The sequence below is a fragment of the Mustela putorius genome, unplaced genomic scaffold, assembly GCF_011764305.1.
Source record: "Mustela putorius furo isolate JIRA1106 unplaced genomic scaffold, ASM1176430v1.1 tig00003896_pilon_pilon_pilon, whole genome shotgun sequence".
NCBI classification, from domain to species: Eukaryota; Metazoa; Chordata; class Mammalia; order Carnivora; family Mustelidae; genus Mustela; species Mustela putorius.
The window spans coordinates 5,919,506-5,942,125 of record NW_025422045.1 but is presented as its reverse complement, the minus strand read 5'-3'; the positions used below and the strand labels follow the sequence as shown (position 1 = coordinate 5,942,125).

Sequence of the window (22,620 nt, the reverse complement as noted above, 5' to 3'; positions counted from 1 at the left end):
TATATGTGTAGGAAAAATATATCATATGTAGGGTTCAGTACTATCCATGGTTTCAGGCATCCACTGGGGGTCGTATAACATATTCCCTGAGGATAAGGAAATATTACTATAATGCGGTTTGTTTTTGTAATTTTAAATTTTCTAGTAGCCACATTAGCAAAGTAAAAAGAAAAGATGAAATTAATTAATAAAATAACATTTTATGTAAGCTAACATTTCCAAAATATTAATCATTGTAAAAAATTGTTAAGCTATTTTACATCTTTTTCTTTTTCCTAAGAAAAAGTCTTTGAAACCTATTTTTAAACTTAAAATACATTTTTTTTTAAAGATTTTATTTATTTATTTGACAGACAGAGATCACAAGTAGGCAGAGAAGCAGGCAGAGAGAGAGGAGGAAGCAGGCTCCCTGCTGAGCAGAGAACCTGATGCGGGACTTGATCCCAGGACCCTGAGATCATGACCTGAGCCGAAGGCAGCGGCTTAACCCACTGAGCCACCCAGGCGCCCCTAAAATACATTTTTTATATTTTAAACTTAAAATTTTATTTTAAGTTTATTTTAAACTTAAAATACATTTAAGTTCAGACTACCCATATTTTAAGTGGTGAATAACCACACTGTAACCATTAGGTAGTAGTGCATTAAGAAAAACCAAAAGGAAGAAGCTAGATTTGCTCTTCTCTTTACCTTATCTACAGTCCTGTGTGTGTGTGTGTGTGTTTTCCTCCATTTGAGTGGTTTACCAGGCGCATGCAGAGTTCTATTGATGGTAAGATGGGCAATTAGATAGCTTTATCTTGCTTTAGTTATGTAATGATTTTCTGGAGCGGTTTGCAAATCAGCTCATAGATAGTCCATGCTGAAATGATGGTCTAATGGAGAATATGTAGTTTTAGAAACAACCATATTCTAGTCCCTAGTTGCAAATAGCATGTGTGTTGTTTCAGTGGGCCTTTATTGCGCACTGTAACGTGTTTGAAAATAGGATATATTACTATTGATGGTACAGCTGTTTATTTGACAGCACTTTTTTCTTTTTGTAGTAGAACTTAAAAATTATGTTACAACTTATAATGAATGTCATCTTAAATTTGATGAAATATGATATTAATAGGCAGGCAACGATGATATTCATTGTTCAGGGAAGTTAGAGTTTTACTATACTGAAAATATACTAAAATTTGGTGTTTATCTCTGTGTTCAATGTAATAAATATAACTATTTTTTTGTTTTAATAGTACTTAAGCATGATTGACCTTTTGGAGTCAGTGGATTATATGGTTAGAAATGCTCCTTATAGGAAATATAAGCCTTATTTACCACTTCATACCAATGGTCGACAATGGTAAGTTAGACTCTTTTTTTTTTTTTAAATGAGAAACATATAGTTAGGAACTCTCAGATTTAAGAGACCTTTAAAGCCATGTAATGAAGCTACTCTTTTTTTTCTTGATAGACATGAGAGGGATATCTTACATATTATGTCTTTGTTACTTTTCTCGTATATACATTCTCTTGTGATCTTGCTTTTAGACTGTTTCGAATTCTCAGCTTAGCATTAAGACTTTAATCACGTTTTGGTCTTAGTGCTCTTTAGTCACCACATGGGCTCAACGTTACAACCATATTGAGATAGTAATAAATTTGCATAACATGTCATTTTGTGTCTTTATGATTTTGCTTTGACATACCCTCTTACTGGAGTAATTAGCTCATTTTGCAATTTGTTTAAGCTGGAGAATTGTACTGGGGAATTGAAATGTTAATTACTGGGCTCTTAGAGGAGAACAGTTAATAAGAACAAAAAATGTAACAACATAGATCTAAAAAGTAAAAGCCATTTTCCTGCTGCTTCTTAAACCTTTGTTTTCAAATGTGCATTAACAAAATTTGATTTGCAGGTGGAAATATGCAATTGATTCTGTTCTTGAAGTTCATATAAGAAGGTATACACAGATGTGGTCATGGAGTAACATAAAAAAACACAGGCAGTTGCTCAAGAGTTATAAAAGTGCCTACAAAAGCAAGCTAACCCAGACTAAAGTCCCAGAAGAAATACAGAAACAAATTCAGGTATAACTCATATATATTGATGAAAACTATTCTTTGTTAAATCATCCTTTAAGTTTTCCTAAAATAATTTGAATTAAAATATAATTTTAGAAAGAATATAGGGCATGGATTGCACGGAGCACTGGGTATTACATTGCAAACAATGAATCATGAAACACTACATCAAAAACTAATGATATACTGTATGGCGACTAATGTAACATAATAAAAAAAGAGAAAGAATAAAACTGATTTCTTTTTGAGATAATTTTATGGGAAAATACAGAGTATTTTTTCAGTTTTTTTTCTTTAAACAAATATTTCCTTCTCATCCTAGTATCAGATAAAAGATACTAGAATACAAGAAACTATTTGGAGAAATGCATTTGGTTTTTACGATAATGTTTATAAAATCAGTGTCAGAGTTATTCAAATATATGTTTATTATTAGCTAGATATATGTTATTAGTTTTGTTAGTGGCTTTTTTTCAGAGTTCCAAGTATTATATATAAAAAAACAGCTCTTATATTCCTCAAAATAGGAACCCCTATTAAATACAGAAAAATACCCCATAGTATATAATTTGCTCAGTGTCGTCTGGTCCTGATTATATAACCATTTCCGTCATAAATTCATAACATGAAGAATTAATTGCATTCCTATTATTCTGAAATAATATGAGAATTGCTAATATTATATATTAGAAAAAGCATCAAGTTTCTTAGCCTCTCAGATCTGATGTTCTCATCAGAGAACATGTATAAAATGGAAACAATATTTGTTTTACAGAGCTGTGAGAATTTCATGAACTAGCACATAGATTACTTCATACATAGGTCACCTAATACATGTTTAGGTTTTTATTTATTTTTATAGAAATTACCCAAATTGGTTTCTACTTAAACATAGTTGTTGATTTGTAGAATTTTTCATTCTTAAATTTTGTGTTTTATGTTTTTCATTCTTTTTTTTTTTTTAAAGATTTTATTTATTTATTTGACAGACAGAGATCACAAGTAGGCAGAGAGGCAGGCAGAGAGAGAGAGAGAGAGGGAAGCAGGCTTCCTGCAGAGCAGAGAGCCCGATGCGGGGCTCGATCCCAGGACCCTGAGATCATGACCCGAGCCGAAGGCAGCAGCCCAAACCACTGAGCCACCCAGGCGCCCCTATGTTTTTCATTCTTAAACTCTGTGTTTCATTCTTTAAATTCTTTGTTTATGCCTTTAGTACAATGGTATAAAATAGTATGAAAAAAAGTGAGTTAATACAAACCATAAGGATAATACCTAAAACAAGCCATCCTCCTAAATATTCTTGTTTCTATAATGGTGTCATTAAATTCCTGTTTTTATATTGTATTTATTGAAGATTTGCTTTCTTAGAAAACTTATTTCCATTATTGCAAAAACAAAATATAAAGCTGAGTGTACATTCAAATTATCCTTTTATTAGATCACAGTTACTGTTTGTTCATAGACTGAACAAGCCTAGAAATCCTAGAATAAAATATTTTTTTAATCTAATGCCATTTTTCTTGTTTACAAGTGTCTCTTTGTTTTATAGGATTTGGAGAAGACTCTAGATGTTTTTAACATCATTTTAGCAAGGCAACAAGCACAAGTTGAGGTAATCATTTTGATGAGCTAATTGTATGTTTTAAGCATGTTACTACTATTCTTTTAAACTTGAGATCAAGAAATCTTTAGCTTCATGGGACTTGTTCAAGTAATAATAAAGGTTGATTTTCCATGCCTTCATTTAGTCTCAAGAGAAAAAAATTGGCATATTGGGGAAAAAATCCCACTAACATGAAAAAGAAAAAATTTTTAAATTTTATAAAAGAATCTGAATCCCCCCAAAGGAAGTAAATAAAAGTTGTCTGTAATCCTAGCAACATAGGATGCTGCTGTTAATGTTTTGACATACAGTCTTCCAATTTTTCTCCCTTGCTTAAGTACTAACTGACATATGCTTTTTATCCCCCAACCTTTCACTTTATCTTTGCTTTGTTTCCTTTTCCTTTTCTTCTTTCCTCTTTCCCTTCTTCTTTTTGCCCATAATTAGAATCAATTTATATTTCATAGTTTATGCTGATTTATCCCATTTGGCATATTCTACCTTGTCCACATCATTCCATCTCAATCCTATTATTCTGTAACATGACTTCTTTGGTAATTAAAAAAATAAATTTTAAGTGCAATACAACTCACGATAGAAAAGTTAGGAAGTAGAGATATACAAAGAAAGAAAATAGAAACACCTATTATCTCACACTAAAGATACCTACCATTAATATTTTTTTGTATATTCTCTTAGGTTTTTTTTTATATTCATAGATCTCCAGGCACATAATCTTGTTTTTATATTTATTTTTATTTTTTTAATTTTTAATTTTTTATAAACATATATTTTTATCCCCAGGGGTACAGGTCTGTGAATCACCAGGTTTACACACTTCACAGCATTCACCAAAGCACATATCCTCCCCAATGTCCATAATCCCACCCCCTCCTCCCAAACCCCCTCCCCCCAGCAACCCTCAGTTTCTTTTGTGAGATTAAGAGTCACTTATGGTTTGTCTCCCTCCCAATCCCATCTTGTTTCATTTATTCTTCTCCTACCCACTTAAGCCCCCATGTTGCATCACCACTTCCTCATATCAGGGAGATCATATGATAGTTGTCTTTCTCTGCTTGACTTATTTCACTAAGCATGATACGCTCTAGTTCCATCCATGTTGTCGCAAATGGCAAGATTTCATTTCTTTTGATGGCTGCATAGTATTCCATTGTGTATATATCCCAATCTTGTTTTTAAATGGGACTAAAGCACTTACCTGTTCATTCATTTACTTAGTAAGTACTTGTTGAGAACCTGTTTTACTAGCATCATGGTGAAGAGCATGGACTCTGGAGTCAGCTTTGCCTACTTGTGTGATCTTAGGCTGGCTATTTAATCTCTCTGTGCCTCAGTTTCCTCATTTGTAAAATAGAATTGATTCATAATACCTACATCGTATAGGGTTGCTGTGAGAAGGGCATGATGATCCATGTAAAGCACTTGGGCTGCTGAATACCTGGAACATGATGATTACTAAATAGGTCATTTTCTTCATTATCATCATCATCATCATCATCATCATTTGCATTAGCAAACAGAAGTGAACAAGCAGACAAAAATCCCTCATTTACATTCTGGCAGAAGAAGGATAATAAAAATTTAAATAAAAATAAAGTAGAAAAGAATATAAAGAAGCAATATCTTACTTGCTAGGCGGTGATGATGATGATGATTGCAATTTTAAATTGGATGGTCAAGGAAAGCCTCACTAAAAAGGAAACATTTGAGCAAACACCTGAAGAAGATGAGTGAGTCACCAGAAAGTTATCTGAGGGAAAAACATACCAGGCAGAAAGAATATGGCAAGCTGGAAGGTTTGGAGGTGGGGGTTCATTCACAGAACTAAGGGAGTGGTGAGAGAGAAGAGAGTGGTGGTTAATGAGGTCAGAACAGTATAGTGGAGTAGTGAGGGTGGTACTTTGGGAGTTGGGGAGGGCGCCAGCTTGTAGAGCCTTGAAATAATTGTGTGAATTTGACTTTTACTCTGAATTTGCAGAGCCATTTGGAGAATAGAATGATATAACCCAACTTAAGTTTTAAAATGCATTCTGGCTGCTCTTTTGAAAACAGGTTGTAAAGGGAGAACAAGGGTGAAAATAGGGAGATCAGTTAGGATGCTACTGAAATATTTGAAGAGAAATAATTGTACCTTGGCTGAGAGTAGTTGCAATGGAAGTGAAGAGAAAGGGTCATATTCTGGATGTTTTTCGAACATGGAGCTAATATTTCCCAACTGGTATGGGTTATAAGAGAGAAGTTGGAGATGACTTTAAAGATTTAGGCCTGTTGCAGTTGGAAAGATGCAGTTTTCATGAAAAGAGATGGGGAAGTCTGGATAGAACAAGCTTGGGTGAGATGGAGAGATCAGGAATCCAGTTTGGGACCTGTTAAGTTTTAGGTATATTTTAGACAATGATGTGTGGAGCAGCAGAGTAGGATCTTAGATACATGAATGTGTGGTTTAGAAGAAAAATCTGTGCTATATATATAAATTTGGGAGAGGCGAACACCTAGAAGGTATTTAAAACCATGACATTGAATGAGATCACCAAAGAAATTAGAGTAACTAGTGAAGTGTTCCAAAGACCCAAATTACTTTGTTATAGATCACAGAGATGAGAACCAACAAAGATGACCATGGAGGAGTTGCCAGAGGTATATAGTTGGGAAACTCTGTGATTGTAATCTCCTCAAAGTGAAGTGAGGAAAGAAAAAGGGAGTGATCTACTGTGACAGAAACATGATTAGTCAACTGAGCTGGGGACTGAGAATTGACTATTAGATTTACCAAAATATGGGGTATTTCAGCCATTACTTCTTTCAAATAATTTTTTTTTTTTTTTAAGTAGGCTCCTCTTTCAGCATGGAGTCCAACACTGGGCTTGAACTCAGGACCCTGAGATCAAGACCTGAGTTGAAATCAAGAGTCAGACACTTAACTGACTGAACCACCTAGGCACCCCTCTTCAAATAATTTTTGATCAAATTTCTTTCTTCTTCCCCTTTTGGACTCTGATTTTATTCACACACAAACACACACACACACACACACACACACACTTGACCCTTGAGCAATATAGGGATTAGGGACCCATTGCATAGTAAAAAATCTGCATATAACTTTAGACTCCCCCAAAACTAAACTACTAATAGCCTACTGTTGACCAGAAACCTTACTGGTAATATAGACAGTTGATTAATACATACTTTTATGTTATATATATTATATACTATATTTTTATAATAAAGTAAGCTAGTGAAAAGAAAATGTTAATAAATCTAGGGAAGAGAAAATACATTGACAGAATTATACATATATTTATTTTTAAAAAGTCCATGTGTAAGTTCACCTGTGTAATTCAGACCTGTGTTCAAATAATTTCTGGTCTAGATTTCTTTCTGCTTTCCTTCTTGAACTTCAATTTCATACACATACACACAAGTATGTACATCTATATGCATGTATGTAAATATATACTTATACATGAGATCTTTCAATATACCACAAGTTCCTGAGACATTGTTCCATTTTTTTCATTAATCTTTTTACTCTTTGTTTTTTAAAATGGATAATTTCTGTTGATATGCCTTCAAGTTTATACTTTTCTCTGTCATCTCCATTTTAATATTAGCCCATCCTAATTTTTATTTTAGATAATTTTTTTTAGGTCAAAAACTCCTTCTGAGTTCCTTTTTATAGTTTCCACTTCTCTGCTAAAAATTCCAATCTTTTTAGTAATTTCAAGTATCCTTCCCTTCCTATCATGTGACAAAGATAATTCAAGTAATTTCCCTTTCTATCATGTAACAAAGGTAACATCGATTCTCTGCTGGTTTTAACATCTAAGTAATCTGATTGTTGACATCTGTTAATTGTCTTTTCCCTTGAAAATGGGTCACATATCTTTTTTTTTTTTAACTGCATCATATCCTAGGCATTGTGATATTATGTTGTCTCTGAGTGCTTCTTATATTCTGCAAAACGTTGATATTTTGCCTTAGCACACAACCTAATGATCTTTAGTTTTGTTTTGCATTCTGTGGATCTTGGTTCAAATCTCAATTCCATATTTTCTGCCTTTGGTATGTTGGTTTAGGTCCATTTTGCACATGAATAGCACAAGAATTTGTTGGAGACTTGTGCAGGTGGGTTCATATCTCATTTCAGGTCTCTAAAGCTTTGCTGCTTTCCTTTAGGTTACTTTTATACATGGGCAGCTTGGGTTAGACTGAAATTCATGCAGGTGCATACACAGAATTAAGAGATAACCATTCTGTGACTCTTCTCCCTCTAGCATGTCCCTTGTCCCCTCCGGTTTACACGGACTCAATTTTCTCATTCCTCAGCCAAACTGTAGAATTTCTTTCAGGTATTCAGCTGCTTGTGCCTCTGCAGTGCTCCATGATTCAGGCCTGCCTCAGGATACAGCCATGTGAAGTAGTTTTCTCTAGCTGCATAATAAACTCAGTGGCTTAAAGCAATACACATTTATTTATTTATTTAAGATTTTATTTATTTTTTGGCAGTGAGATCATAAGTAGGCAGAGCAGCAGGCAGAGAGAGTGAAGCAGGCTCCTTCCTGAGCAGAGAACCCGATGTTGGACTCGATCCCAGGACCCAAGATAATGGCCTGAGCAAAGCCAGAGGCTCAACCCATTATCTCAGAGTTTCTCTGGGTCAGAAGTTCAGGTATAGCTTACCTGAGTTCTCTGCTTATGGTCTCAAAATATTGCCCTCAAGATGTTGGCTGGGACTGTAGTTTCACTTGGAGTGTCACCGATGAAAGATCTACTTTTGTTGGTGGATTTTCTGTGGAATGGAGAACTTGAGTTTCTTGCTGGCTGTTGGCCAGAGGCTGTGCTTAGCTCTTAAATTTCATATCATTTCCTTGCCAGATGGGCCTCCAGACATAGGCAGCCCACAATATGGCAACTTGTTTTTTCAAAGGGAGAGAAAGACTCCAGCAAGACAGCTGGTATAGTTTCATGTACATAATGACATACACCTTGTCACCTTTGCCATATTCTGTTGGTTAGAAACAGGCTGTAGGGCATATCCACGCTAAAAGGAAGAGGAATGCTCACGGGCAAGAATAGGAGGGAAAAGTTATGGGGTGGAAGGGGGTAGGGAGACCATGTAAAAAACAAATCAAAATAAAACATGGGAAGCTCACTCTGATGAAGGTCACTCCTCCAGGTTTTGACTCATTTCCATCATCTGCCTACTTTGCTTTTTAGAGTTTATTGTAGATATTTTTGTATTTTTAGAATTTTTAGTCATCAGCATGAAGGATGGGCTATAGAGGGCTTATGTCACCATGGAACTGAAAATTTATTTTTGGATTTAGCAATAAGGAAGTCATTTAAAAAACAATGTTTATGAGAGAATGTAGGTAGAAACTTGATAGGAATGAGAGAGAGGGGATGTAAGGGGAGAACAGGTAAATGGAGCAGTGCCTGGTGGGGGAATGTGGAGTCAAGAAATGTTTTATAATTTGCTGTTACTTCCTTTAAAAAATGTATTAGTGTAAAAAATGTATTAGTGTTTTATTTTTATGCCAATAGAATAATTTATTCAGCATTTTAAATAGCTTCTGTGCATATATCAGAATTTGTTTCCCTATTTCCCACTGGTTATATTTAAGTATAAATGAGACTTCAATGAACAGTCTTGTCTACATGCTTTCTCAAACATCTCTTGTTTTCTTTTTTTTTTTTTAAAGATTTTATTTATTTATTTGACAGACAGAGATCACAAGTAGGCAGAGAGGCAGGCAGAGAGACAGAGAGAGGAGGAAGCAGACTCTCCTGCTGAGCAGAGAGTCCAACGTGAGGCTCGATCCCAGGACTCTGGGATCATGACCTGAGCCGAAGGCAGAGGCTTTAAGCCACTGAGCCACCCAGGTGCCCCCATCTCTTGTTTTCTTAGAGCACCTGTGCTCCCCAAGGTACAGTTTTTGGGTCAGGGTATATGAGTATTCTAGAAGTTATTTGCTACTGCTGGGCCTTGTTCCTATGAATTAAAGGAATGATTTTCCAAAAGGAACAGATAATTTCAATCCTTCCTAAGTTGAGTTGCTTGATGTTCTTTTTACAAAAATTTTTTTTTCAGAGAGAGTACAAGTTGGGGATGGGGCGGAGGAGAGGCAGAGGGAGAGGGGGAGAGAGAGAGAGAGAGAAAATCTTAAGTAGGCTTCACGTTCAGCATGGAGCCCAACACAGGGCTCAGTCTCAGGACACTGAAATCATGACCTGAGCTGAAAGCAAGAGTTGGACACTTAACTGATACCCCTAATTGGGTGTTCTTAATACCAGTTACCAGGTGCTTAAAAATTGACAAAAGAGGATTGTTGAATGCTGTAGACAAAGGGATGGATATACATGAAGAAAAGGCATTTAGAGTCATCCGAGGTGAAGTTTTTTATTGCAAAAGAGAATCCACAGGGTCACAGAATTTAAAAGATAGGCAGGAACTGGCTGAGGTTATTTACCGTATAGTCTTTGCTGAACCAGGAAGGAGGTGAAGACAACAGAGAGTATTAACGTGAAAGGATTCTGTATTTCTCTTTGTATTAGGTCATATGTATTTAAAATCTATTTTTGGTCTCATGTAGATATATTTTACTTTGAAATAATTATAGATTCATAGGAAGTAAAGCAAAGATAACTCACAGAAGTCCTTAGGTACTCTTCCCTCAGTTTTCCCCAATGGTTATATCTGACATAATTATAATATTAAAATCAAGGATTAGATACTAGTACATTATGTGTATATAGTTCTAGATCAGTATACATTTTTAAATATATTTTTAAGTGATAATTGTCAAGATACAGGAAAGTTTCTTATTTCAAGTGCTTCTTCTCAGTAACACTTAACCCTTACAACTTCTTTTGTTATGGACATGATGGGGTTAGTTCCACTCAAAAAATATCTCAAAGCAAAAGACAAACACAGTAAGCACTTGGATTAATGATACTGTACCTAAGTCTGACATGAATTCCAGATATTGGTGTCTAAGAATTGATTTGCTTTTGCTGAAGCTTTGTATTTGTGAACATTTTAAAGTAGAAAGTTTAGTAGCAGGAATGAAAATGGTAGCTAACATTTTCTTGGTCTGATTTCCTGGGTATTGTCAATTCTGAGGAAAGTACTATTTTCTTCAATTTATATTAGCAAATTAAGACATAGGTTAGACAAATTGTCTAAGTTCTACTTATCATGAAAAATACCAAAAAGAACACTAATCTTCTATACCAAGAGAATAAAGGAGCTAGATGTTATTTCATATAGAATATAAAGTAATCAGATATATATTTTTTACTTAATATATTTCTGACCAATGAAAATGGGTTGGTAATCTTGACAAAGATAGTTATGGCTGAGGTATAAATGATAAAACTTTGATAGTTTTGCTCACAGATGTAGACCTCTTCCCCATTTCTTTTTTTAAAAAGATTTTATTTATCTGACAGAGAGAGATCACAAGTAGACAGGCTGGTAGAGAGAGGGAGAAGCAGGCTCCCTGCTGAGCTGAGACCCCCTGGGGCTAGATCCCAGGACCCTGAGATCATGACCAGAGCAGAAAGCAGAGGCTTTAACCCACTGAGCTACCCAGGTGCCCCCTCATTTCTTTAATATCTAGTTGTTAAAGAGAACTTACCTGGGTGCTTGGGTGGCTCAGTCGCTTAAGTATTTGCCTTTGGCTCAGGTCATGAGCCCAGGGTCCTGAGATTGAGTCCTGTCTGGCTTCCTGCTCATCCTGTTTCTCCCTCTGCTCCCCAACCCCCACCCTGCTTACACGCCCTCTCTCAAATAAAATCTTTAAAAATAAATACAATAAAGAGAACTTACTTAACTTAGTTTAAACTTCTCTTTACTAATTCAGCTCTTTTTTTTCAATTTCCCTTTTGGAGTATTTTACCTTTTGTAATATGGGGAGACTTGCAATAGGCTACGAGTTCATTACCATTTTAAAATACTATAAATTTTAAGTGGGAAAATTATTAAAGTTTACTTATTCAAGAAATGAGAAGATAGAGTCTAAATAATTTATCCCCTTTATTCTATTCATCCTCTGTTTTCTGCTTTTTAGTTATCTATATTTTAGTATTTCAAGGATTTGCAGAAAATCAAGACAGAATTTATTGAAAAGAGAATGAAATGAGATTCAAGGACTATCTGTTTTTATTTATATTTGACCCTTTTCCCATGTCATAGGTAGCAAGCCAGCAATGTATATGAATTCTGAAATATAATTGTTTTAAATTAATTAATGCTTCTGAGGGTGGAAGCATCTTTTTAGAGAACTTTTTTTTGTTCTTGTTAGAGAGAGAGACAGAGCGGGAGCACAGGCAGACAGACTGGCAGACAGAGGCAGAGGGAGAAGCAGGCTCCCTGCTGAGCAAGGGGCCCGAAGTGAGACTAGATCCCAGGATGCTGGGATCATGACCTGAGCCAAAGGCAGCCGCTTAACCAACTGAGCCACCCAGGCGTCCCTTTAGAGAATTTTTTATTTTATAAATCTGCAGTCTTAGTGGCTTGTTACCTTAAACATTTGGAAGATATTGCTAAAAAAAAATTCACTTGAAACTTTTAGTGTGTTTCTGTCAACATGCAGCATCATCAACATTTTATCAATAGGTGTGGAAGGTAAATTAACAGTGTAACTATATTAACGAAATCATGTTGAACACCATTTCAGAAGGCTTTCTTGACTGTTTTTAACCTAATGTACGGTTAAACAAATTAACCATTGTTTTTACCCAGCTACACCTAAAAACAAAGAGGAAATTTACTCTTTAAATAAATTTAAAAATTTTTACTTTCAGGTGGTTCGATCTGGGCAAAAATTAAGGAAAAAGTCTACTGACACAGGCGAGAAACGTGGAGGCTGGTTTAGTGGGTTTTGGGGTAAGAAGGAGTCTAAGAAAAAAGATGAAGAATCTTTGATTCCTGAAAGTAAGTTCCAAATCAGATAATTTATTGTAACTGATAAGAAAAAAATATATAAATTTATTTTATATTAGAAGTTTCACTTAATTTTTAACATACCTAGGGAGTTCTAAAGTCCTTATGTGAGACCAGAATTCTGTTAATGGTGTCTCTTTGCCTTTTCTTGATATAAGCAAATAAATACATGATGTTTGTTTTAAATAGGCAAAGAAATATATTAGAAGAGATTACCTGGGTGCTTTTGCGTTTGTGCATTTGCTTGAGCAATGACTTTTCAGGCACTTGTTAGTTTCTTTGATGTTTTTTTAAATTTTATCTGTAAAATTGAAGCAATTGATTTCTTAAAGAACTGTACTTTCTTTGTAGCTATTGATGACATTATGACTCCAGAGGAAAAAGATAAGCTCTTCACTGCTATTGGTTATAGTGAGAGCACCCACAACTTAGCTTTACCCAAGCAGGTAATTATTTTTAGGTGGTTTTAGAGGTATTTTGTTTCATTTTACTGTATTATCTTGAATTGGATTAAATGAGTTAATGATTTTTATAAAAATCTGTCATTTGTTTCTTCTCACAAGAGTATGTAAGAAGAATTGGAGTAAATTCTTTTTTAAATGTTTGATAGAATTTACCAGTGACATTATCAGGTCCTGAGGTTTTCTTTGTCAGGAGGTTTCTGATTACTGACTCAATCTCCTTACTCATTATTGGTCTGTTCAGATTTTCTGTTTCTTCATGATTCAGTCATGGTGAATTGAACATTTCTAGAAATTTCTCCATTAGGTTGTCTAATTTGTTGGTATATAGTTATTCATAGGAGACTTTTACTATGATCCTTTGTATTTCTGTGGTTATCAGTTGTGATAGCTCCTCTTTTACGTATAATTTTATTCATTTGTCTTTCTTCCTTGCTTAGTCTAGCTAAAGGTTTGTCAGTTTAATTTTTAAAGAGCCAACTCTTGGCTTTATTAATCTTTTCTATTGTTTTTTTTAATTCTCTATTTCACCTCTAATTTTTATTATTTCCTTTCCTCTAACTTTGGGCTTTGGGATGCCTAGGAGGCTTTGTTGGTTAAGTGTCTACCTTCAGCTCAGGTCAGAATCCCAGGGTCCTGGGATGGAATGGAGCCCAGCATTTGGCTCCTTGTTCAGCAGGGAAACTGCTTCTCCCTCTGCCTACCATTCCCCCTGCTTGTGCTCTCTCTGACAAATAAATAAAATCTTTAACTTTGGGCTTAGTTTAATTCTTCTTTTTCTAGTTTCTTGAGGTGTAAACTAAATTGTTTATTTCATATCCTTCTTCTTGTTTTATGAATTTATCACTATAAACTTCCCTATTAGAAGGAAGATGCTTCTGCTCTATCTCATAAGTTTTGATGTATTGGGTTTCTTTTTTTTTATATCTCATGTTGTTTTCTTATTTTCCTTTTGATCTATTCTTTGATACAGTGGTTGTTGAGGGGTGTGTTATTTAATTTCCACATATTAGTGAATTTTGTAGCTTTCCTCTTTTTTTTTTTTTTTAAGATTTTATTTATTTATTTATTTGTCAGAGAGAGAGAGAGAGAGAGCACAAGCAGGCAGAGTGGCAGGCAGAGGCAGAGAGAGAATCAGGTTCCCCGCTGAGCAAGGAGCCTGATGCAGGACCTGATCCCAGGACACTGGGATCATGACCTGAGCCAAAGGCTGTGGCTTAACCAACTGAGCCACCCAGGTGTTATGTGACTTTCCTCTTAATAAGATCTTATTCCTTTGTGGTTGGGAAAGATACTTAATATAACTGACATCTTCTTGAATTTTTTTAAACTTGTTTCATTGCCCAATATATGCTCTATCCTAGGAAATGTTTCTGTGGTCTTGAGAAGAATGTTTATTCTGCTGCTGTTGAGTGGAATGTTTTGTGCATTTCTCTTAGGTCCTTTTGGCTTACAGTGTTTTAATCCATTGTTTCTTTATTGATTCTCTGTTAAGATGAGTTATCTGTTGTTGAGAATGGGTTACTGAAGTCCCCAACTATTGCCATTTATTTCTTTTTTTAGTTCTACTAGTATTTGCTTTATATATTTAGGTACTGTGATGTTGGGTGCATAAGTATTTACAAATCTTATGTTTTCTTGATGAAATATATTCATCATTATATAATAACCTTCTTATTTCTTTTGACAACATTTAAAGTTTATTTTCCTGTGATATGAATATAGCTACCCTTTTTGGGGAGAGTTACTTTTTGCTTGCAATATCTTTTTCCATTTCTTCACTTTTAGTCTATGTGTGTCCTTAAACCTAAAGTGAGTGTCTTTCTTGTAGGCAGCATATCATTGGCTCCTTTTTTTTTTTTTTTAAATCCACTCTGCCATTTTTTATCTTTTTATTAGAAAATTTAATCTACTTCCTTTTAAAGTAATTATTTAGGTAAGGACCTACTGTTGCCATTTCATTAATTGTTTTCTGTTTTGTGAATCTTCCTCTCTTAGTGTGTGTCTTCCTTTGTGGTTTGATGAGAATCATCTCTCTGGTTCTCTGTCCTACCTCTTTTTGACCTATCAATTTTTTGGTCAGGATTTTTATTCTCAGTGTTTTTTTTTTAACCCTCCAAAGACATCAAGCAGATGTTCTCTATATTTTGTCCAGTTTTTGAGCCAGAGGATTGGTCTGAATTAGTTTGCTTTAGTGAAAGTTGGTGAATTGAGTATTTATGTGACAAAATATTTAGTGAAGTTTCATTTATTATCTCTAAAACTAGGAGAAAATGAATTTTGAATCCTTAAAGTTGTCCTTTTTGAACAATTTTGTAATTTTGTATTGAAATTTTTAATGTTCTTTTTGAGAATATTGTATTTAGATCACTTTATAATCCAACAAATTTAAATAAGAAATTATTAAAGAAAGTACTAATTAAACTATAACAATTTTCATTCATTTCCTTTGTTTAGTATGTTGCCCATATAATGACACTGAAGCTAGTAAGCACCTCTGTCACATTAAGAGAAAACAAAAATATTCCAGAAATATTGAAAATTCAGATAATTGGCCTGGGCACCCAAGTATCTCAGAGACCAGGAGCACAAGCACTTAAGTAAGTTTTAAAAAGCTTATTATTTCAGTTTTTGTTTCTAGATAAGACTTGGCCTCCAAATAACATTATTTAGCATTAAGCAACTGATTAATAATAATTCTTTACTTTATTTTCCTCTTGTGTTGGGCCTTTTTGTATCTGAATTTGTTTTGTAATGAACCTGTATGAGGAGTTCATCATTTATTCTACCCTCTCTTCTTTCCTTCACAAATACTTCTTGGATACTGTTAAATTTATCAGTTTGATACTATGAAGGCTAGCACAGGAATATTTAGTTTCTGTTTTTTAGAAGTTTATGCTGGCTGTTAAGAGAGCATAGCCAGAAAGTTATAAGAACTATGTAACATATGAGAAAGTTCAGAAGTGAGAAGATGCTGTAAGGTGAAATGTTGATTGCCCCTTAGGCTCAGTCGCAGAGGAGAATGGGCTAGAAGAATTGGGACTTGGGGTAGGCAAGTAGAAAGGAGTAGAAGCAGGGATGAGGGTGTTTTCAGGTGACATGAAATAGAGAGATGAGTTCCTGAGTGAAGTTAGCGTGCATTCATGTGACAGTGATCGGAAATCCTATAGTGTTTGGGTGTTGGCCAAAGTGGACTTCTCATGTGGTTGAAGAGTTAAGAGCCAAAAACCAAAACAAAATCCCAGGTTGTATGGGTAATTAAATGTCAGGCCAAAGAGTTTGGACTTTACCTCAGGTAATGGGTATAGTACTGGCTCTCAAGGGAGTTTTTTTAAAAGGAAAATTTATATTTTAACCCATTACATTACACAGCATCTTAATTATGTTACTTATTTATTTACTCACTGAATTGTAGGGTAGAAGCAAAATTAGAACATTGGTATATAACAGGCCTGAAACAGCAGGGCGTTGTACCATCACTTGTGGCTTCCATTGGCGATACTACCTCATCCTTGCTTAAAATCGAGTTTGAAACCAATCCAGAGAACAGCACTGCTGACCAGACTCTGATTGTTCAGTCTCAGCCTGTGGAGGTCATCTACGATGCTGTAAGTGCAAGGAGAAAGTCAATCTTTATTAAACCCATCTTATACTTCTGGTGTATGGTTTTCTTATTTTTCCTCTTTAACACTTAACATTTCTTTACTTAGCAACTAAATTTAGTAATACTTTTTTTCTTGTTTTAAAAGCAGTACATGTTTAACAGTTAATTTTGCTTTTTCATATGCTGCCATTTTTTTTTCCTGCTCTGTTTACCTATGCTTATGTTAAAGTTAAAAAAAAAAATCTAATATACTATTCAAAAAGTCTGTGTTGGAGCATTGGTTGGTGGCTGCTTTCAGCTCAGGTCATGATCCCAGGGTCCTGGGATTGAGCCCAGCCTCATGCTCCCTGCTCAGAGGAGATCCTGCCTCTCCCTCTCCCTTCGCCCCTCCCCTGCCTCCTTGCACATACGCACTCTCTCTCGCCCATCAAATAAATAAATAAAATCTTTTTTAAAAAGTCCGTTTATTGTACCAACTACTTCCAAATAGTCCTGTTCCAGTTCAGTTTTGTGTATTTTCCCTTTTCCCTAAATATCTGGACCAATTCAAATAGCTTTAGGAGTAATTAAGAGAACATATTGTTCATATGGAAAGAAAAGGATTGGCATTTAGATGTTATTGAAAATGTTAGCTCAAATTCTGTATCTGTGGTTCCATCTTTTATTCACATGCTCTTAACTCATCTCAGGCTAGCCATCAGGCTCACTAATCATTGCATCCCTTGTAAGTTTGCCCTACTCTGTTGTTGAGAACTGTGACTTTTTTTTTTCTTTCCAGTTTATAGTTTAAGTGTAGTCACAGTCAGTGTGAGGCATTATATAAAGATTCTAGGCTCATTATATTCTCTGATTTTTTAATGATTTAAATTGTAGTAAAATACATAAAATTTACCATCTTGGCAATTTTTAAGTGTATAGTTTAGTAGTAAGGTCTATTGCTATATCAACATGACACCTTAGAACATACAAAGTCACATTAATGACATGCACACATTTGTTGCCTCTCTAGTAAGCTTACCTGGGCTATTCCTTTTTTTTTTTTTTTTTTTTTTAGGTTTTTGTTGCTGTTTCCACCAGGGAGAGATGCAATAGGGCAAAGTAGTTTTGGAGGTTTCTCCTAAGTTTGGAGCCACAGTTGTTTAGAATTAAACCGAAACCTTTTAAAATTTGTAATATGGAAAGTACTGTGTATAGCTTGCTTATATTTTAAATTATTTTACAGAAAACCATCAATGCAGTGGTTGAATTCTTTCAGTCAAATAAAGGATTAGATCTTGAGCAAATAACATCAGCTACATTAATGAAGCTGGAAGAAATTAAAGAGAGAACAGCTACAGGTAAAGAATTTATCTGCATAAACATAAAGAAACTCATAATTTTATCTATTCTAATGAAAACATTGTATTTAAAATAGTATAGGTTGCTCTTTTCTTTTTTTTTTTTTAAATTCCATGAAGCTGCTTCATGAATTACCCAAGTCAAATATACCTGCTTGACTGAATGAGGAAGAGAATAATATGGGCACAAAGATGATTCTGTCTACAATTAAGAACCTATGCCTCAGGGACGCCTGGGTGGCTCAGTGGGTTAAGCCGCTGCCTTCAGCTCAGGTCATGATCTCAGGGTCCTGGGATCGAGTCCTGCATCGGGCTCTCTGCTCAGCAGGGAGCCTGCTTCCCTCTCTCTCTCTCTCTCTCTGCCTGCCTCTCTGTCTACTTGTAATCTCTCTCTGTCAAATAAATAAATAAAATCTTTAAAAAAAAAAAAAGAACCTATACCTCAGAGTGAGCTTGAGAAGGAAACGTTCCTCCACCTCAGCTCTAAAGGAATGGTTCCTAATACTGTATACTGTGTGTAAATCTGGTTCTAAAGATTCATACTTTTATACAGGATGGTCTCTAAACTCAAGCCAAGTGCTTTTTGTGGTTGCTTAACTAAAAAATGATGAATTTTTCTCTCTCTGGATAAAATACTAGCTATGTTGGGTTTACTGTACAGTGTAATGATATGACTGTCCCCCATTGACCATACGCAGTTTCACCTTAGATGCTTAATTTTGAGACTCTAGTTTGTGAGAACTGCTCCTCCGTAATACTTTTCAAGTGATACTTGTATTCTCATTGTTAATAATATACTTAAATATTTCAACTTGACTGTCTAATCTTTTTCTATTTCTTTTAGGACTTACACACATTATTGAAACTCGGAAAGTCCTTGATTTAAGGATAAATCTGAAGCCTTCTTATCTAATACTTCCACAGACAGGTTTCCACCATGAAAAGTCAGATCTTCTCATTTTAGATTTTGGTACATTTCGGGTAAGTGTATATCCATTTCTTCCTGCCCATTTTTGCTCAGTTTGGAAGCTAGCTATATGAAAGTTTCCTGTTTTTCCCTCAGAGTTTACTTTAATTAAACTTAGACTTATTTCCTCTTAGTATTTTGTCAAGCCTAGCTTAGATTGAGTATTTTTTCTATATTTTATGGCTATTAAAAAAAAAAACAGGAAAAACCTCTAAAATTTTCTTTGGTGATAGATGATTTGATATTGAGGACTGGATTATTGCTCTGTTTTTCTAGTTGGAGAGATGTACTCCTAGTTTTCTTTCTTTCTTTTTTTTCTAATTTAATTTTCTTTCAGTGTTCCAAAATTCATTGTTTATGCACCACACCCAGTGCTCCATGCAATATGTGCCCTCCTTAATACCCACCACCAGGCTCACCCAACTCCTCACTCCCCTCCCCTCCAAAACACTCAGTTTGTTTCTCAGAGTCCACAGTCTCTCATGGTTTGTCTCCCCTTCCAATTTTGCCCTAACTCACTTCTCCTCTCCATCTCCCAGTATCTTCCATGTTATTCCTTATGCTCCACAAGTAAGTGAAACCATATGATAATTGACTCTCTGCTTGACTTATTTCACTCAGCATAAATACTCCTAGTTTTCAAATACTCATAGATTTCCAGAGTTTAATTACACAGTGTTAATTATTAATTTACATATTTTTACAATAGGAAATGATACACATATTAATATATGTTTGTAATCCCACTGTCAGCAATTAAGTCGAGTAAGAGAACTCTCAGGCTTTCTGTGTTGAACACATTAGAAATCCAGGCATCTGAGAAAAAGTGAAGGTTTCAAAACATACAGTTTCAAATGGATCCTTGCTTTGTTTGAGAAGAGGAAAAAGGAAGTAGAGATTGAAGCTGAGTTCTAAGGCTCATTTATTCAGGTGATGTAATGAGAAGAAGCAACAAAACCTGTGATTACATGGTGAAGAGGTCAGGTGAAGAGGTTAGGGGTGCCGAGCCATGAGCGGCATTAACTGCTGAGAGCCAGGAAGAGTTGTATGTCTAGACAGGTTATTTGAGGTAGACAACTGTGTAACTGAACCTTTAATTAATGCAAATATGCTGAGCACCTAGTACCCAAACATATAATAGATGTATATTGAAATATTATATTCCTAATAAAAGGCTTGCAAAAATTGTCAGAAAATTAAACAGAATGTGAACTGATTAAGGACAGTGTTTTCTTTTTAGTTAGGTTTTAAGAAAACACAACAAAAATATCAGTATATTTTTCTGTTAAGAAAATTGAAGTTTTGGGGCACCTGGGTGGCTCAGTCGTTAAGCATCTGCCTTCGGCTCAGGTCATGATCCCAGGGTCCTGGGATAGAGCCTTACCTTGACTCCCTCCTAAGCAGGAAGCCTGCTTCTACCTATCCCTCTTCCCCTGCCTGTGTTCCCTCTCTCACTGTGTCTCTATCAAATAAATAAATAAAATCTTTTTTAAAATATGAGGTTTCTGTCCATTTCAGCTTAACAGTAAAGATCAAGGTTTGCAGAAGACTAATAATTCATCTCTGGAAGAAATAATGGATAAAGCATATGACAAGTTTGATGTTGAAATAAAAAGTGTGCAGTTACTCTTTGCAAGATCAGGTAAGCAGTTGCTCAATTTTTAGGATCTTGAAATTATGTTGAGTAGCTTAGGTAAGTATATGCATATGTCTGCATGTATATCAACCCTGACAATATTTTGAACACATATCCTGTTGGTCACTTAAGAAAACGAAATTGGAGCCCATCAGTGCAAATCACTGCCACAGGTAGAAACAGAGATAAAAATATACCTATTCAGGGAGGCTGGGTGGCTCAGTGGGTTAATAAGCCTTTGCCTTCGGCTCAGGTAATGATCTCAGGGTCCTGGGATCAAGTCCCGCATCGGGCTCTCTGCTCAGCAGGGAGCCTACTTCTTTCTCTCTCTCGGCCTGCTTCTCTGCCTACTTGTGATCTCTGTCTGTCAAATAAATAAATAAAATCTTTAAAAATATATAGATATATAAATATTTAAAAATATACTATTCATCTGCAGGTACTTAGCACTGTTTGAATCTAGGTCCAGTCATTGCTTATTTTGTTGTGATATGACTAGGAAACTAACCAGAACGCAAAAATAGAAGTTGCCATTGGCTCAAGTTTTTCTGTCTTAGTGCTTTTGGGATGTCTCAGTGTTGTCTTTCCTTGCTGCTTTATTTGCAAATATTTTGACTATATTTGCCTAGTCATTATTTCAGTAGTATTACAACCTACTTTTGTAGATATCTGACAAGGATGGGTATAGTTTTAAAACCCTAAAAGTAGTTAATTATTTTCAAAAAGCTTTGGTGTTTTCTGTTGCTTAAGTAAAGAACACCGCTCTCCATACTTGTTTAGTTTCTAAATGCAATAATTATTTGCTAAGTATCCTTGAATATATCACTTTATGGTAGGTCATTGGAAGAAGGAACGTAACTCTGTGTACAGAGTGTATACTCTAATAGAATTGAAGAGCTATATTAAAATGTAAATACATAATGCTTTACTTAGTTTTTATATATTATGAGCCTATTAATTCTTTGAAGGGAAGAACTATTACACAGACCATTAAAACTGCCTTTTCTTTTGTATGTGTTTAATAATAATTGTTTGAGTTATAAGTGATAAAAGATGTTCAGTGACTGCTATCAGTTGAGATCTGTGTAGGATTCTGTTAGAGAAAAGTGATTATTATACTTTTTTATCATAAAATCTTATTTGATAAAACTCATTTGTATTTTAGAAGTATGTACTATATTAGTGTAATTTGCCTGAGGAACCCCAGAAACCTCTTTTTCCCCCCTCTGTCATTTTCTATTTTTTTTTCCTTTTTTTACTCCAACCACCTACCTTGATCACTAATTCCAGAATCAGGGCAAGATGTTATATAAATATTTTCCAAATAAATATTTACAATTATTTTTATATTATAGTCTTTGACTCCTATCAGTCTTGTTTTATTTTATTTAGTTTATTTTTTATTTTTGTATCATTGTTTATTTCAATCTTTTGTCAGCCATTTTGATTGTTCGGTTCCCCCATCTCATATGCTTATAAACATACTTGTATATAAAACTGTTTCTTTCCCACTTATTTTTTCCTTTGTTTTTATTCCCCATAGTAGATTATACTATATTAATATTGTGAATCACTTCATAGCCTTTAGATACATAAGCCAGATTGATAGCCTAGACATGATAGACCTAGGATTAAGATAAAGAATGTCAAATGGAGTTAGAGTAAATATGTTATTAATAACCCTCATTTTTAGAGAATGAGTGAATTTTAATTTTTTTCTTTGATGTGGATTGTATAATTTATTATAGCAAATTATTTTAGTATTCATACAGCTGTAATGGTCAATTCAATAAGAATTATTTAGTAATTAAGTGGGGAAAATGCCCACTTATTAAGAACTGTTACGCTATTGCTTCTCCGTCTTTTGGCTAAGATCAAGTGTGAACTGTTACTGCTGACTACAAAACATTTTAAAATAGGCAGTTATATTATTAACATCAATCTCACTTTTCAAAATATAGGTCATTTAAC

At 34.7% G+C, this 22,620-nt stretch overlaps 1 protein-coding gene across 4 annotated transcripts in view; it reads left to right on the top strand.

Annotated features, from left to right (window-relative positions):
* VPS13C (vacuolar protein sorting 13 homolog C) overlaps nt 1–22,620 on the top strand; it is a 179,445-nt gene that overhangs the window by 46,775 nt on the left and 110,050 nt on the right. For 3 of the 4 annotated variants that reach the window (XM_045067510.1, XM_045067509.1, XM_045067511.1), the window contains 10 exons: nt 1,242–1,348; nt 1,905–2,076; nt 3,620–3,682; nt 12,506–12,635; nt 12,996–13,090; nt 15,563–15,705; nt 16,521–16,713; nt 17,932–18,046; nt 18,891–19,027; nt 20,532–20,655. In XM_045067510.1, coding sequence (XP_044923445.1) covers nt 1,242–1,348; nt 1,905–2,076; nt 3,620–3,682; nt 12,506–12,635; nt 12,996–13,090; nt 15,563–15,705; nt 16,521–16,713; nt 17,932–18,046; nt 18,891–19,027; nt 20,532–20,655 — 1,279 coding nt within the window. Of the gene's footprint in view, nt 1–1,241; nt 1,349–1,904; nt 2,077–3,619; nt 3,683–7,773; nt 7,823–12,505; nt 12,636–12,995; nt 13,091–15,562; nt 15,706–16,520; nt 16,714–17,931; nt 18,047–18,890; nt 19,028–20,531; nt 20,656–22,620 lie in introns of those variants that run through there. The other variant, XM_045067513.1, reaches the window with a different exon arrangement.